Source organism: Stegostoma tigrinum, chromosome 12 (genome assembly GCF_030684315.1).
Source record: "Stegostoma tigrinum isolate sSteTig4 chromosome 12, sSteTig4.hap1, whole genome shotgun sequence".
Classification (NCBI taxonomy): Eukaryota; Metazoa; Chordata; class Chondrichthyes; order Orectolobiformes; family Stegostomatidae; genus Stegostoma; species Stegostoma tigrinum.
In genome coordinates, this window is record NC_081365.1 from 6,714,870 (window position 1) to 6,730,352 (window position 15,483).

General features: G+C 44.6%; 1 protein-coding gene across 3 annotated transcripts in view; it reads right to left on the reverse strand.

The window, feature by feature from the left end:
• The window catches only part of robo2 (roundabout, axon guidance receptor, homolog 2 (Drosophila)), a 1,006,048-nt gene extending 990,882 nt beyond the window's left edge, over window positions 1-15,166 (reverse strand). The window contains exon 1 of one of the 3 annotated variants that reach the window (XM_059650119.1): window positions 14,881-15,166. In XM_059650119.1, coding sequence (XP_059506102.1) covers window positions 14,881-15,040 — 160 coding nt within the window. In that variant the 5' untranslated portion in view covers window positions 15,041-15,166. Of the gene's footprint in view, window positions 1-2,011; window positions 2,296-14,880 lie in introns of those variants that run through there. The other 2 variants (XM_059650114.1, XM_048540457.2) reach the window with 2 other exon arrangements.
• Between the last annotated feature and the right edge of the window lie 317 nt (window positions 15,167-15,483).

Consider the following 15,483-nt stretch of genomic DNA (forward strand, 5'->3'; position numbering starts at 1 on the left):
CTCAAATTTACCAGGCTGTTGTTGGATTATTGCAAAACATAACTATTTGCTGTAACTTTTAAAACTAACGGTTCTGAAAGAGGCCATTCGGCCCATTGTGTCTGTGCTTTCTGAAAAAGAGCCATCCATGCTCATCCTACTCTTCAGCTCTTGGTCTGTATATTTTTGGCACTTTTTGCCTTCTCTCTTATCACTGAACCTGGGTGCTAACCTTTTGTGATTCATGCAAGAGGACCTCAAATCCCTCTGTTCTGTTACTTTCTGCAGTCTCTATATTTAAATAATATTTAGCTCCACTATTCTTCCTGCCCAAGTACACAAGGTCACATTTTCCCACATTATATGCAATTTGCCAAGTTTTCCTTGCTTCCCAAACCTGTTTGTGTCCCTCTGCAGTCTCTTGGTGTCATTGTCACTTTCCCAGCTATTTTGCATCATCCACAAACTTGGCACATTCACGTTCCTCATCCAAGGCATTACTATTTATTGTGAATAAATGTAGCCCCCACCGTATTCCGTGGCATGATACTAGTTATGGGTTACCATCCGAAAACATTCCCTTTTATCCCAAGTCTCTCTTCTCGTAAATTTAGCCTTGATTATTTAGCAATTTTAATATGCTATTGGTGTCATTTACCATAAAGATTGATGCAAAATATGTATTCAACTCCACAGCTCCTTATTATCATTTTGCCACCCTTGTTCTCTAAGAGATCTATGTTCACGTTGGCCTGTCTCTCCTTTTCATGTATTTAAAGAGGCTGTTACGTACGTTTTGACATGACTTCATAGTTTGCTCTCAGTTTACATTCTCCCTGTTTTGTTTTGTTGGCTTTTAAAACTTGGCCCACCTTAACTCTACGCTGTCCTGTTTCTTTGCTGTCTTGTTGATGAGGGAATGAGGCCCTTCCTGCTGGCTCTGGTTAGACCTCTCAGACTGTAAATGTACAGATCTGGCTATGTTGCTAACTCTCCCACTTTGCAGACACATGGTTCTGTTTTCCAAATCCAACTTCAGGGTGTGAGCACAAGAATTAAGGCCAGCACTTCAGTGAAGTATTGAGGGGGTGCTACCCTGTCAGGGATGCTGTTTTCAGATAGGGATTGAGATCCCATCTGTCCTCTCACCTCGAAGTAGTAAGTCTCATGCCACTACTTTGAAGAACAGTAAAACTGTTCTTGTTGGTGTCTTCACCAATATTTATCTTTCAACCAACACCACAAAGCAAGACCATCTTGTTGTTAATACACTGCTATTTGTGTGAGCTTACTATGCACAACTCCATTCCAGCCTTTGCTAAATTACAACAGTGGCTGCATTTCAAAGATTACTTTCTTTGTCAGCTGTGAGGTACCTGAAGACATCTGGTGCTCCTGTTGAGATGCAAGTCTCTTGCTTTTTCCAAAGAGGAGTAGGAAGGTTATCCTTTGTGATCCTCAACTGTCACTCATTGGATCTTTATAACTTTGCTCTTTGTGGGAGCTTACTGTGCACAAATGGCTGCAGCATTTCACTACGCTCCATGAGCGTGTACATCAGTGATAATAAAGTGCTTTGGGGCATTCTGAGTTCACGGAAGGCCCTATGTGAATTGCAGCTCTCTGAATCTCTGCTGGCCTCGTCCCAAGGCTCAATGCTCTGAGTCTGAACAACAGCTAGAATGTGGCAGTGGTTGTGAACATCTGGCACTGGCAAGGAGAGAAGGAAATAGCTGAAAGTTTTCACGCTGACTGTGATCCAGTGACCTCTGCTGGATAGTGAGCGTGTGTGGCTAAATGGATGGAGGCACAAATAGAGTTCGTGCCTTGCCGCCCACAGTGGTGAAAACAGCCTGCCAACACCTGCCTCACAGTAAAATTAACAAACATGTGTGAGGTATTGCTGGACCTTGGGCTGTGAAATCCTCCCCACCAAACTGAACAGACAGAAGTGACAATGGGCAAAGGACGTCGGGCAGGGTTGCTATTGGCTAGACCATGCAGAGGAAAGGAGATCAAGGCAATGAGTTACCTTTATCATCAAAAGGCGACACAGTGCTGGCTGCTGGTTCCAAGCCAGATGTTCTGTCCCTCAACTTCAGCACTGGACGTTTCATGGGCACCGAGGGACCAACTTTGAACATTTCACAGCACATCTGTGCTTCAAAGTAGGCATTAAACACTTCCCTGAACCGCCACCTCCACATGGCTCCTCACTTTGCGTTACTAAACCTGGGTCTGGATTAGCAAGGAGGGTGTTCCAATGGCTCCTATCAGGGCCGGTTATTGCAGGTTGCGCGCTCGAGACAGAGATTCTGCCTGCTCTTTGTGAGGCTGGCCTTGTTTGTGTGTTTTACTGCTGAAACCAATTCTCAGCCTGGAGGCTGGGGAATTGCTTGACGCAGAATTCTGTGTGCCATCCTTCCCTCAACCTGTCGTCACTTACCCAAGGGAAGGCTCAATCTGCAGTTCAATATTTAATTACTAGGCTCATGATATAACCACTTACAGAAGCTGAAAGCGGGGTGTGAACGTAATTTTCTGCAGGGCCCTGGACGTTGACACTGTGTACATGCTGAGAACCACAAAGCATTTACAACATGGAGTAAGGCCATTTGGCCCAACCTGATCTGCTAGTTCCTACCTTCTATTTGAGCAGTATTTTTGAAATCAAACCCTACCTTGTCACCAACACTGAAAGACCAGCAAAAACAAGCCAGCAGATTTGAAAGACCAAACTGTATCAATGAATGGCTTGTGTCATTGTTTTATAATTTTGTATTGAGGAAGAACACGGGAAGTAAATGGTATCATATGTCTTAGCTTCCTTAAAGTTGGAATTGCAGGTAAATGTGGAGACTCTGCGGGTTGTTTAGTTGCTTTAAAATTGGGTTTCCAGACACCACATCACAATCTTTCCCCCAGCCCCAATCCAGATTAATTGCTTCACAAGCAACAAACCGGGATGGCACGGTGGCTCAGTGGTGAGCACTACAACCTCACAGCACCAGGGACTCACGTTCCGTTCCACCCTCGGGCAGCTGTCTGTTGGAGTTTGCACATTCTCCCCGTGTCTGCGTGGGCTTCCTCCCACAGTCCAAAGATGTGCAGGTCATGGGGATTGGCTGTGTTAAGTTGCCCAAAGTGTCCAGGAATGTGCAGGCTAGGTGGATTAGCTGCAGGAAATGCAGGGTTACAGGGATAGAGTAGTGGGTGAGTTCAGGAGGGATGTTTTTGGAGAGTTGATTGTAAACTTGTTTGGCCAAATGGTCTGTTTCCACACTGTAGGGATTCTATTAATTTGCATATATGTACAGTCCCCAATGCAATACTTGGAGGCGAATCATAAGAATACCCATAGGAAAAGTCAATTTGGGTCAGACGCAATCAAATATCAGGAAGACTATTACCATAACCAGCATCCTGGAGGTTATCGTTGACCAAAAACTCAACTGGGCTAGGCATCTAAATACATCTCTCCTGCTTTCTTTGTTTATTCATTCACAGGATGAGGATGTTGCTGGTTGGGTCATCATTTATTGCCCATCCCTAATTGTGCAGAAGGCAGTTGAAGAGTCAAATGTAGACCAGCCCACATAGGGATGGTGAAAGAATATTAGTGAACCAGATGGGTATGAGCAATAATTGACAATGGATTCAAAAACAGAAATTGCTGGAAAAGCTCAGGAGGTTTGGCAGCATCTGTGGAGAGAAAGCAGAGTTATCACGTTGGGTAGAGTGACCCTTAATGAAAACTCTGTTACTGTCATTGGCACCCAATCCACCACATTAAACATTCATTCCGTGTACGCCAATGCACAGTGTCAGCAGTGTGTACCACACACAAGATGTACTGCAACAACTCACCAAGACCCCAGTGATTGAACTTCCCATGCCTATGATCCCGACCTCCTAGAAGTACAAGGGCAGCAGATACACCACCTGAAAATTCCCCTCCAAGCCACTCGCTATCCTGAATTGGAAACATATTGCCATTCCTTCAGTGTCACTGCATCAAAATTGTGGAATTCACTTCCTAACGGCATTATGGGTGTCCCTACACAACATGGACTGCAGCGATTCAAGAAGGCAGCTCACTGCCACCTTCTCAGGGGAGTTAGAGATTGGACAATAAATGTTGCCCTGGCCAATGATGCCAACGTGCCTAAAGATGAGGAAAAAAATTGTCCTAGTTTCTTCATCACTATGGTCTCTAGGTAAAAGTAAAGTCACTATTATCCTACCAGACCAGAGGATTGCTCTATCGTTAGAGAGAGAGAGAGAACTGGTGGCATTCCAATCTGAGGGTCACCATGCCTCAGGTGAGGGGAGAGGTTGAAAAGCAGAGCCCTTCAGAGTAATCTCAGCCACTGCAAGAATTGAACCCACACCATTGCAGGCACAAACCAGCTGTCCAGCCGAATGAGCTAACCAACCACTACCAACATCCCCATACCGGCCCCTAATCCCATTTGTAGGGAGAGGTTAATTGCACACAGTCATTTGGCTGGCTTCACAGTGTTAAGGCAAATTAGCAATTCCAATTCTGAGCTTCACACAAAAGGGTCCACGTTGGGAAGTCAGGCACAGATGTTTGCACATCGCTCACAATCTCTGACCCATTAACTTTCAGGTGGAATATCATTCAGGGTTTGCTGGCCTCTGACACACACGCTTTCCTGATAACCACTCTCATCGCTTCATCACTATGCTGGGATGCAAATTCTTAAAACCCAATAAAAGTCTTCCTATTGACCCCACTAAAATAAAAGGCATCAATTTTATAGCATGCACCCACACAGGGTCACAATTTCTGTGCTGAAAACAATACTGCCTGCTCCTATTTTGTCAGTTGAAGCTGAAAGGTTAGAAACAATCTGTCTCTACATTCCACAATCAACAAGACATGCAAAGATGCTTCACAGAAGCAGTATAAATTTGACATAAGGACACTTATAAGCCGTTTAGCCACTCGTGCCTCTTCTGCCTGTCAATGTGACCCAGCTGTGGCCCAGCTCCATATCCCAGCCTTTGACCTATATTCCTTGACAAAAGATTATCCATTTCAGAATTAAAATTAACATCTGATCCCACAGTCACTGCCATTTGTGGAAGAGAGTTCCAAATTTTGACTACCCTTGGTGTGTAGAAATATTTCCTAATATCTCTCTCTCTCATGAATGGTCTGGCCTTAATTTTTTTTTGTCTATTCATTCACGAGATGAGGGCATCACTGGCTAGGCCAGTGTTTTTTGCTGAGCCCTAATTTCCCAGAGGGAATTTTAAGAGTGTACCAGATTGCTGCGGGCCTGGAGTCACATGTAGACCAGACCGGGTAAGAACTGCAATTTCCTTCCTTAAAGGACACGAGTGAACGAGATGAATTCTGCCTGACAACAGGCAACGAATTGATGGTCAACATCAGACCCTTAATTCCAGATTTTTATTGACTTCAAACTCCACCATCTGCCGTGACAAAATTCGAACCCAGTTCCTCAGAACATTACTGGTATTTTCTGAATTAACAGTCCAGCAACACCACAAGGCTAACGTCTCCCTTTAATTCTGAGATTATGCCTCAAATCTAAAGTCTCCAATCAGTGGAAATAGTTTATCTTTACCTGCCCTGCCTTTTCCTGTGAACACGTTAAGACTTCAGTCAGATCACACCTTAACATTCTAAATTCTCAACAAGACATAATTCACATAATCTCTCTCCACAATATAAACCCTGAGGGTTAGGGAGATATTTGTACTGGTGACCAAAAACTTAGTTAAAAAGGTCTGAAAGGAGAAAAGAGAAATATTGAGGCTGATAGGCTCAGGGAAGGAGCTCCAAAATTTTGAGTCTGAGAATACAATTGCATGAAGTTCCTATTGATGCAGGACTCCAATTCTCTAAATATCTAGAAGGCTTATTCAGGTCAAAAGAAGAATACTAGTTTATACAGGATGGCAGAGATTTGGAAGGCAAATGAGAAGAGCCTGGCAGAATTCTAAGTCTGTGGAGTATATTCAATGAGCGAACAGAAGGGAGAAAGTGTCTCATGTGACGGGAAACTCAGTAGCCAGAAGGACTGTAGGTTTAAGTTCAATGATCAAGAAGTAAAGGGGAAATTTTATCCGGACTTTGTCATGATCTGTAACACACTGACTGAACAGATACAGGAAGAAGGTCTAAGGTACAGCTTTGAAAAAGGAATTGGCAAACGGAAACATAAAAAATAGGAACAGAGTTGGCCATGTGACCCTTTCAGACTGCTCCACCATTCAATACGGTCATTGTCGATCATCAAACTCAGTCTCCTGTTCCCACTTTCTCCTCATAACCATTGAGCCCTTTAGCCCTAAGAGCTATTTCTAACTCATAAAGTCATAAAGTCATTGAGTCACGCAGCATGGAAACAGGCCCTTCAGCCCAAATCATTCCTGCCAACAAATCAGTTTCTGAACTAGTCCAATTTTCCAGCATTTGGCTCAAATCCCTACCAATCTTTGCCACTCACATACTTGTCCAAATGTGATTTAAATGTTGTAATTGTACCAACCTCTATCATGTCCTCTGGCAGCTTGCCCTGTACATGTACCATCCTCTGCCAGAAAAAGTTGCTCCTCAGGTCCCTTTTAAATCTTTTCCCTCTCCCCTTAAACTATGCCTAGCTCTGGACTCCCTTGACCCTGGGGGAAAAGACCTTGGCTATTCACCCCATCCATGCCTCCTCATGATTTTATAAACCTCTATTAGGTCATCCCTCAGTCTCCTACACTCTGGCGAAAAATGTCCCAGCCTATCCAACCTTTCATAACTCAAACCCTCTAGACTCAGTAACATCTTTGTATGTCTTTTTTCCATCCTTTAATAGCATCCTTGATGTAGCAGGCTGACCGGAATTGTACGCAGTACTCCAAATGCAGACTTACCAATGTCTTTACAGCTGTGATGTAACATCCCAACTCCTGTACTCAATGTTCTGACAAACGAAGGCGAGTGTGCCAAATGCCTTCATCACTAGCTGCTGGTTTTTAAGGGTGCCTATTTCTTCCCTCGTAATTCTTCTGCCTGTAATACATTTGTTGAATCTCTTTGGATTTTCCCCCTAACCTTACCTGTCAAAGCTATCTCATGTTCCCCTTTTGCCTTCCTGATTTCCATCTTAAGTTTATTCCTCCACCCCCAGTACTCCTCAAGACAGTCACTTGATCCTAGCTGTCCACCCCTGACACAAGCCTCCTTCCTTGTTCTTTGCCAGAGCCGCAATATCTCGAGTCATCCATGTTCCTTACTCCTGCCAGGCTTGCCCTTCACACTAACAGCAACATACTGTGCCTGAACTCTTGTTATCTCGCTGTTGAAACCCTCCCACTTGCCACACAACCTGTGAACAGCCTCCTACACCAACTTTTGAAACTTCCTGTTTAATACCATGAAAATTGGACTTGCCCAATTTAGAACTTTAACCCGTGGACCAGGACTATCCTTTTCCATGACTATTTCAAAACTTTTAGAATTATGATCACTGGTCTCAAAGTGCTCCCCTACTAACACCTCAGTCATTTGTCCTGCCTTATTTCCCAAAAGGGGGTCAAATTTTGCCCCTTCTCTAGCAGGGCCATCTACATATTGATTATGAACATTTTCTTGTACACACTTAACAAATTTCTTTCCACCCAAGCTGTTACCATTATGGCAGTTCCAGTTGATGTTTGGAAAGTTAAAATCCCCTACTATTACAACTCTATTTTCCTTACAGCAATCCGCAATCTTCCGACATACTTGCTCCCCTACTGGGGAGCCGAGAGTGCAATCCCATCAAAGTGATCATCCCTTTCTTATGTACCAGTTCCAGTCACATAGATTCACTGGATAATCCCACAGGAATATCCAACGTACTGCCGTGATGTTTTCCCTAATCAAAAACGTCACTCCCACTCCTCTTTGGCCTCCCCTCTATGCTTTCTCAGGCATCTATAGCCAGAAACATTGAGCTGCTAGTCCTGTCCATCCTTCAGCCATGTTTCTATAATAGCTGTGATATTCAAGACACATATACCCACCCATGCCCTGAGTTTATCTGCCTTACCAGTCAGGCTTCCAGTAATGAGATAAATACAGTTTAATTCATCAGTGTTCCTTCATTCTCTGCCATGCTTGTGCCTGCCTTGTCTATTTAATTTAATCGCTTTAACTTCTGCACTGGCCTCAACCTTCTTTCTTGTGTCTTTACTGTTTAGGATCCCAACTCCCGCTTGGAATCATTCGATGTTTTGGCTTCATCTGCTTTCAGTGGCACAGAATTCCACAGACACACAACAACCTGGGTGAAAAAAAATCTTCTCATCGTTATTGCATGCTCCTAGAACATACGCGGAAAAAAGAGTGACAAACTGAATAATTCTTTCAAAGAATTGACATAGGGCAAAGGGGCCATTTGTGCTCTGAGGCTTGATGCAATTCTGATGCAGCTAACCTGCTAGTGTCCGATGGAAGTCAATGAAAGCAAAACTGTGATGATGTTAGAGGGTTAGATAGTGTGGATAGGGAGAGCCTTTTTCCTAGGATGGTGACGGCGAGCACGAGGGGGCATAGCTTTAAATTGAGGGGCGAAAGATATAGGACAGATGTCAGAGGTAGTTTCTTTACTCAGAGAGTAGTAAGGGAATGGAACACTTTGCCTGCAACGGTAGTAGATTCGCCAACTTTAGGTACATTCAAGTCGTCATTGGATAAGCATATGGACGTACATGGAATAGTGTAGGTTAGATGGGCTTGAGATCGGTATAACAGGTCGGCACAGCATCGAGGGCCGAAGTGCTGTAATGTTCTATGTTCTATGTGTAAAACAGACAGCTGACTCACAACCATTCATTTTCTACACTGCTGAAAATCAAGATCTAACTCTGCAATTCCATGGAATTGCAATTGAGCAATGAAGCACTGGAGCATTGGAAAGCTGGAAACACTCAGAAAGTCAGCTGGTATTTTCAGTAAGAGTGGACAAGTGTAAATTTTTGTGCCTTTTTGAATTGTGTGGTTCCAGTACTTTCTGCCCTCACACACAAACTTACTCAATGAATGTTTTGCCACAAGCAAAAGATGAGCTGGGATTTGAACAATGATTTAGCAACAAGTAGTATTCGGCCTTAACAACTATACAAGGATACAGGAAAAGAGTCTGGAGGAGGAAATTAGCATTGATAACTCCAGGTGAGGAGCTCAACACAACAGACAGAATGCCCACATTCTGTTCTGTGACGTTCAATATGAGCTGTCATGGATGGTGCCAGGATCCTGGCATGGCCAGTATAATACAGTTTCCCTCAGTTCCTCAAAGGATTAACAGGTTGTAGCTATAGTTAGCTGCCAACTCTCCCTGTTTGATAGAGGTCTTGGGCAAACCACTGGCATCACCACACTTGGTAGCAAACCTCCTGGAGGTTTTTATCGTTGGCATTATTGACTGCTTCACCCTTTATGCATCTGCCATTGATCAACTGGCCTCATCCAAGTGGCACTGACCTTCAGCCACTTTGAGCATAGCTGCTCACCACCCTGCAGAAATTCACATAATTGTCCTTTCGACCAAACAAAGGGTACTTCATGAGTCTTTCTCGTGTGTACAGGAGAGCCTTCTGGTTCAGACAACGGCCCAGCTCTGTCAACAAGACCTGCTACAATCTCAGATAACAAGGTGTGGAGCTGGATGAACACAGCAGGCCAAGCAGCATCTGAGGAGTACAAAAGCTGACGTTTCGGGCCGAGATGAAACATCAGCTTTCCTGCTCCTAAGATGCTGCTTGGCCTGCTGTGTTCATCCAGCTCCACACATTGTTATCTCAGACTCTCCAGCATCTGCAGTTCCTATTATCTCTTCTACAATCTCAGCTGCTGACGGAGGTGGGAGAGAATTTACAACTGTTTCCTGCCACTTCCTCTGAAGCTGCACATTGATGAAACTTGTCCCTCAGAATGTAGAATGGGCAATCACTTTGCAAAACTTTTATGAGTTGACAGACTTTGAAATGTATTACATTACAGATTAACGGTTGGTTTAGTAACGTCATTATTGGCGTAATTGATTCCTAAAAAGCTCTCTTACTGTATTTGAAAATAGTTTTTAAAAATCTTTTCAGAGTTAATGGGAACTGCAGATGCTGGAGAATCCAAGATAACAAAGTGTGGAGCTGGGTGAGCACAGCAGGCCAAGCAGCATCTTAGGAGCACAAAAGCTGATGTTTCGGGCCTAGACCCTTCATCAGAAAAGTCTTTTGCTGAGTCCTACACACGGAGCAGGAAGATTCAAGTTTCCATCTTTGGCCACAGACAGTTTCAGTGCAAACCCCCTAGAGAGAGCTTCTGTACTGGTTATTCACTCCAAGTTTCAAACCAATTCACCTCCCAGTTCAAACAGCACAGAAACAGAGTAAAGCTTCCTCTGCAGTGTCCCCATCAAACACTCCCAGGACAAGTACAGCATGGGGTTAGTTACAGAGTAAATCTCTTTCTACACTATTCCCAACAAATACACCCAGGACAAGTACAGCACGGGGTTAGATACAGTGTAAATCTCTTTCTACACTATCCTCATCAAACACTCCATGACAGGGACAGCACATGATTAGATTCAGAGTAAAGCTCCCCCTACACTTTCCCCATCAAACACTCCCAGGACAGGAATAACATGGGATTAAGTGTTTTAAAGTTTACATCACATATAGACAGGATGGTTAAAAAGGCAAATAGCATGCTTGCCTTCATTGCTCAGTCCTTTGAGTGTAGGAGTTGGGAAGTCATGTTGAGGTTGTACAGGACATTGGTGAGGCCCCTTCTGGAGTACTGTGTCCAGTTCTGGTCACAGTTATAGGAAGGATATTATTAAGCTGGAGAGGGTTCAGAAGAGATTTACCAGGATGTTGCCATGTATGGAAGGTTTGAGTTATAAAGAAAGGCTGGATAGGCTGGGACATTTTTCCTGACAGAAGTTAATTTAAAAAAAAGAGACATATAGATAGAGTTATGTAGTTATCTTTTGCCTAAGATGGGGAATTTCAAGACTAGTGGGTACATTTTTAAGGTGAGAGGGGATAGACTTTAAAAAGATACGAGGTACAAATTTTGTACACAGAGACTGGTTCGTGTGTGGAATGAATTTCCTGATGAAGTTATAGATGCGGGAACAATGACAACGTTCAAAAGACATTTGGATGGAGATGTGAATGGGAAAAGTTCTGAGTGACACGGGCCAGGAGCAGGCAGGTGGGAGGAGTTTAGTTTGGGATTATATTTGGCATTGGCTGGTTGGACCGAAGGGTCTGTTTCTGTTGCTGTATGAGTCTACGACTCTATGACTGTAAATACAGAGCCAGGGCAGGTACTGGATTGAAAGGGTGATTTTCTTTCATTCATCCATGAGACGTGGGTGTCACTGGCTAGGTCACCACTTATTGCCCATTACTAATGTCCAAAGAGCAATTACAAGCCCACTGCATTGCTGTGCGTCTGGAGTCACATACAGGCCAGACCAGGTAAGGATGGCAGATTTCCCACCCTAGTCTATGCTGAATAGAAATATTCCAAGAAATATCTACTTCAAGTTTCCCTGGGCAGTCTGGTTGGTGGACACTAAATCTGGGCACAACGTTGAAATCTTTCTGCTACTGTGTGCGGTGAAAGTCCCACTATCCTCACCTTGTCTCTTTAAGAATCAGTCAGCACACCAGGAAATGATATAGTTCTTTGCAATAATTGATAAAGGTTACATGGTCACCATGAGAGACAGTAAGAACTGCAGATGCTGAAGTCAGAGATAATACAGTGTGAAGCTGGAGGAAGACAGCAGGCCAGGCAGTATCAGAGGAGCAGGAAAGTTGACATTTTGGGTCAGGACCCTTCTGCAGAAATGGAGAGGGGGAAAGTAGCTCAGAAATAAATAGAGAGGAGGGGTGTGGCTGGGGCTGGGGCTGGGGCTGGGGAATTGAGGTGGGATGGTGATAAGTAAGTACAGGCAGGGAGTAATGGAGAGAGGATGGATATTTTGTGTCAGGTCAAGGAGGCGGGAATGAGAGGGAGGGTTGGTCATGGCATGACGCTGGGAGTGGGGAGATTTTGAAACTAGTAAAGCCCACATTGAGACCATTGGGTTGGAGGCTCCCAAGGCGGAATATGAGGTGCTGTTCCTCCACTTTCCAGGTGGCGTCGTTGTGACACTGGAGGAGACCTAGGATGGACATGTCACCCAATGAGTGGGAGGGGGGTGTTGAAGTGGTTTGTGACTGAAAGGTGATGTCGTTTGTTGTGAACAGAGTGCAGATGCTCTACAAAGTGGTCTCCAAGCCTCCGTTTGGTCTCACCAATGTAGACAAGACCACATTAGGTGCAGTGGATGCTGTGGACCACATTGACAGATGTGCAGGTGAATGTCTGTCTAATGAGGAGGGTTTGTTTGGTGTCTTGAATGGAGGTGAAGGGGGGGGGTGAAGGGGCAGATGTAGCACTCCCTGCAGTTGCATAGAAAGGTGCTGGGGTTGGTCGGGCCAGTGGAGAGTGTGGAGTGGACGATGGAGTCGCAGAGAGAGCAGTCCCTATGAAAGGCTCCTCCCTCACCACACCAGCCTCATCCCATGTCCAACCCTCCCTCTCATCCCCCCTCCTTGACCTGACAAAACCTATCCATCTCCTCTCCCACCTATCTGCTTCTCCCACCTCACTGACCAATCCCCATCACTCCCTACCTGCACTCACCTATCACCATCACACCTACCTTCCCAAGCCCTACCCCTCCTGTCTTTATTTATTTCCCAGCTCTCTTCCAACTTCCCCATTTCTGAAGAAAGGTCCCGACCTGAACCATCAGCTTTCCTGTTCCTCTGATGCTGCCTGGCCTGCTGTGTTCCTGCAACTCCACGCTGTGTTATCTCATGGTCCCCGTGAGACTAGATTTAAATTCTAGAGTTCTAGTGAATTGAAAGTTCACCATCTGATGTGATGGGATTTGACTCCATATCCCTAGAACATTGGCATGGCGTGCTGTATTATTTCTGCACTCTACAATGCCTTAACCTGTCCTATTACTGCCCCTATTTGCACAGGGGCTTGATTGGTCAGATAACATCTCCTACATGCCTGGTGATGTTGGACTTGTCTTTTCCTATTTTCCACCTCCTCCTTACTGACCTACTGTCATTTGGCTAATACTTACCAGGTTTGATGAACGTCAACAGAACTGAACATAGGAACAGAAGTAAGCCACTCAGTCATTGAGTCATACAGTATGGAAACAGGCCCTTCTATCCAACCAGTTCATGCCGAACACAATCCCAAACTAAATTAGTCCCACCTGCCTGCTCCTGGCCCATATGCCTTGCACTTATCTAAGTGTCTTTTAAATGTTGTAATTGTTCCGGCATCCGTTACTTCCTCAGGAAGTTCATTCCAGACGCGTGTAAAAAAATTGTTTCCCATGTTTTATTTAAATCTTTCTCCTCTCACCTTAAAAATGTGCCCCCTAGTCTTGAAATTCTCCACCCTAGGGAAAAGACACCCATCATTATCCCTATCTACACGCTTCATGAGTTTATGAACGTCTACAAGGTCATCGCTGTTAACCTTTAACAAACTAGTAAGAAAGGTCTCTGCCTCTCCAGCCTTTCCTTAACACTCAAATTTCCATACCCAGCAACATCCTGGTAAATCTCTTCTGAACACTCTCTGGTTTAATAATATTCTTCCTATAACAGGGCAACTGGAACTGGACACATTGTTCCAGAATTGGCCTCACGAATGTCCTGTACAACCTTAACGTGACTTCCCAACTCCTATAGCAGAGGACTGAGCAATGAAGGCAAGCATGCTAAGCGCCTTTTTAAACACTTCGTCTAAATGCGATGCAAATTTCATAGAATTATGTCCTGAACCCCTGGGTCCCTCTGTTTTACAAATTACACAATGCACAACCGTTAATTGTATAAGTCCTGCCCCTGTCCTTGATCCTGTTCTGTCGTTCAATGAGATCATGGCTGATTTGTGGCCTAACTCCATACACCTATCTATGGTCCATCTCCCTTTATACCTTTGCTAACATCTCTCCTGAGTGGTCTGGCCCTGATTCTCAGATTATGCCCCTTAGCTCTAGAATACCAACCACTTGTTGATTTAGAGATAATGGGAACTGCAGATGCTGGAGATTTCAAGATAATAAAATGTGAGGCTGGACGAACACAGCAGGCCAAGCAGCATCTCAGGAGCACAAAAGCTGACGTTTCGGGCCTAGACCCTTCATCAGAGAGGGGGATGGGGGGAGGGAACTGGAATAAATAGGGAGAGAGGGGGAGGCGGACCGAAGATGGAGAGTAAAGAAGATAGGTGGAGAGAGTGTAGGTGGGGAGGTAGGGAGGGGATAGGTCAGTCCAGGGAAGACGGACAGGTCAAGGAGGTGGGATGAGGTTAGTAGGTAGGTGGGGGTGCGGCTTGGGGTGGGAGGAAGGGATGGGTGAGAGGAAGAACCGGTTAGGGAGGCAGAGACAGGTTGGACTGGTTTTGAACTTGTTGATTTACATTTCTTTAACACTTCACCTGACAAAGGGTCAGCGCTCCAAAAGCTTATGATTTCAAATAAACCTGTTGGACTATAACCTGGTGTCATGTGACTTCTGACTATGTTTCTTTAAGACTGTTTCTCCGCCCCCCGGGGCTGACATCATCATTAAAGTTAATGCTCAAAATGAGACAAAGGAAAACAAATAATCTTTACGACTTTTTAACAGCTGGTTTTCAAAAGAGGTTCATGATAGTGAGACTCTTTTCATTCAATCTAATGTCTTACACAGCTCTTAAAAGAACAGTTACCTTAAAATAGCTAATAACTGACTTGTACTCAAAGACTGCCAAAGAGGGTCTGAAATTACCTTTCTCTTTCTTCATGTTGAAAGGGGCTGTCGTGCTGTCTGTGGCCTCAAGGTTTGTCATTGTCCCAGTTTCACTCAGCTCCCGGGGAGAGTTAAATCTCGGAGAGTAAGGGAAAAGATAAGGCCACCAGAAAAGCCCAAAAGGCCTATGAAGATGCATCACTGCCTTGATCCGAGGCCCAACGCAAAAAACTATCTGCCTTGAGTTTCCGGGGCAGATTGGTTGTCAAAGCCCTGAACTGGGTGCGAGGCCAAAATAGTTAAGCTACTGCCTGTGCTCTTCGTCTTCGAGACACTCTGGTCTGGATAAGAGGCTGGGAGATCACAATCATGACTGCCTCTCCAAAGCCAACCCCTTCTCCATCACTCCCAGGAGGCTCTCTGCTGAATCCAGGTGCCTGATTCCAACAAACACCTCATTATCGAATTAATGAGGTCTCCACGTGACTGAGGCTTGAATAAAAACAAAGAGAGCTTTCAATGAAAAACGAAAGTAAAGATTCGGTGTCTTACCTTGTCAGTATTCAAACACTACAATGCCAATCGGTTATTTGCATGGGCAGTGATTTTGAGTAGATGCAGAGCAAAGATTCACATGTATGG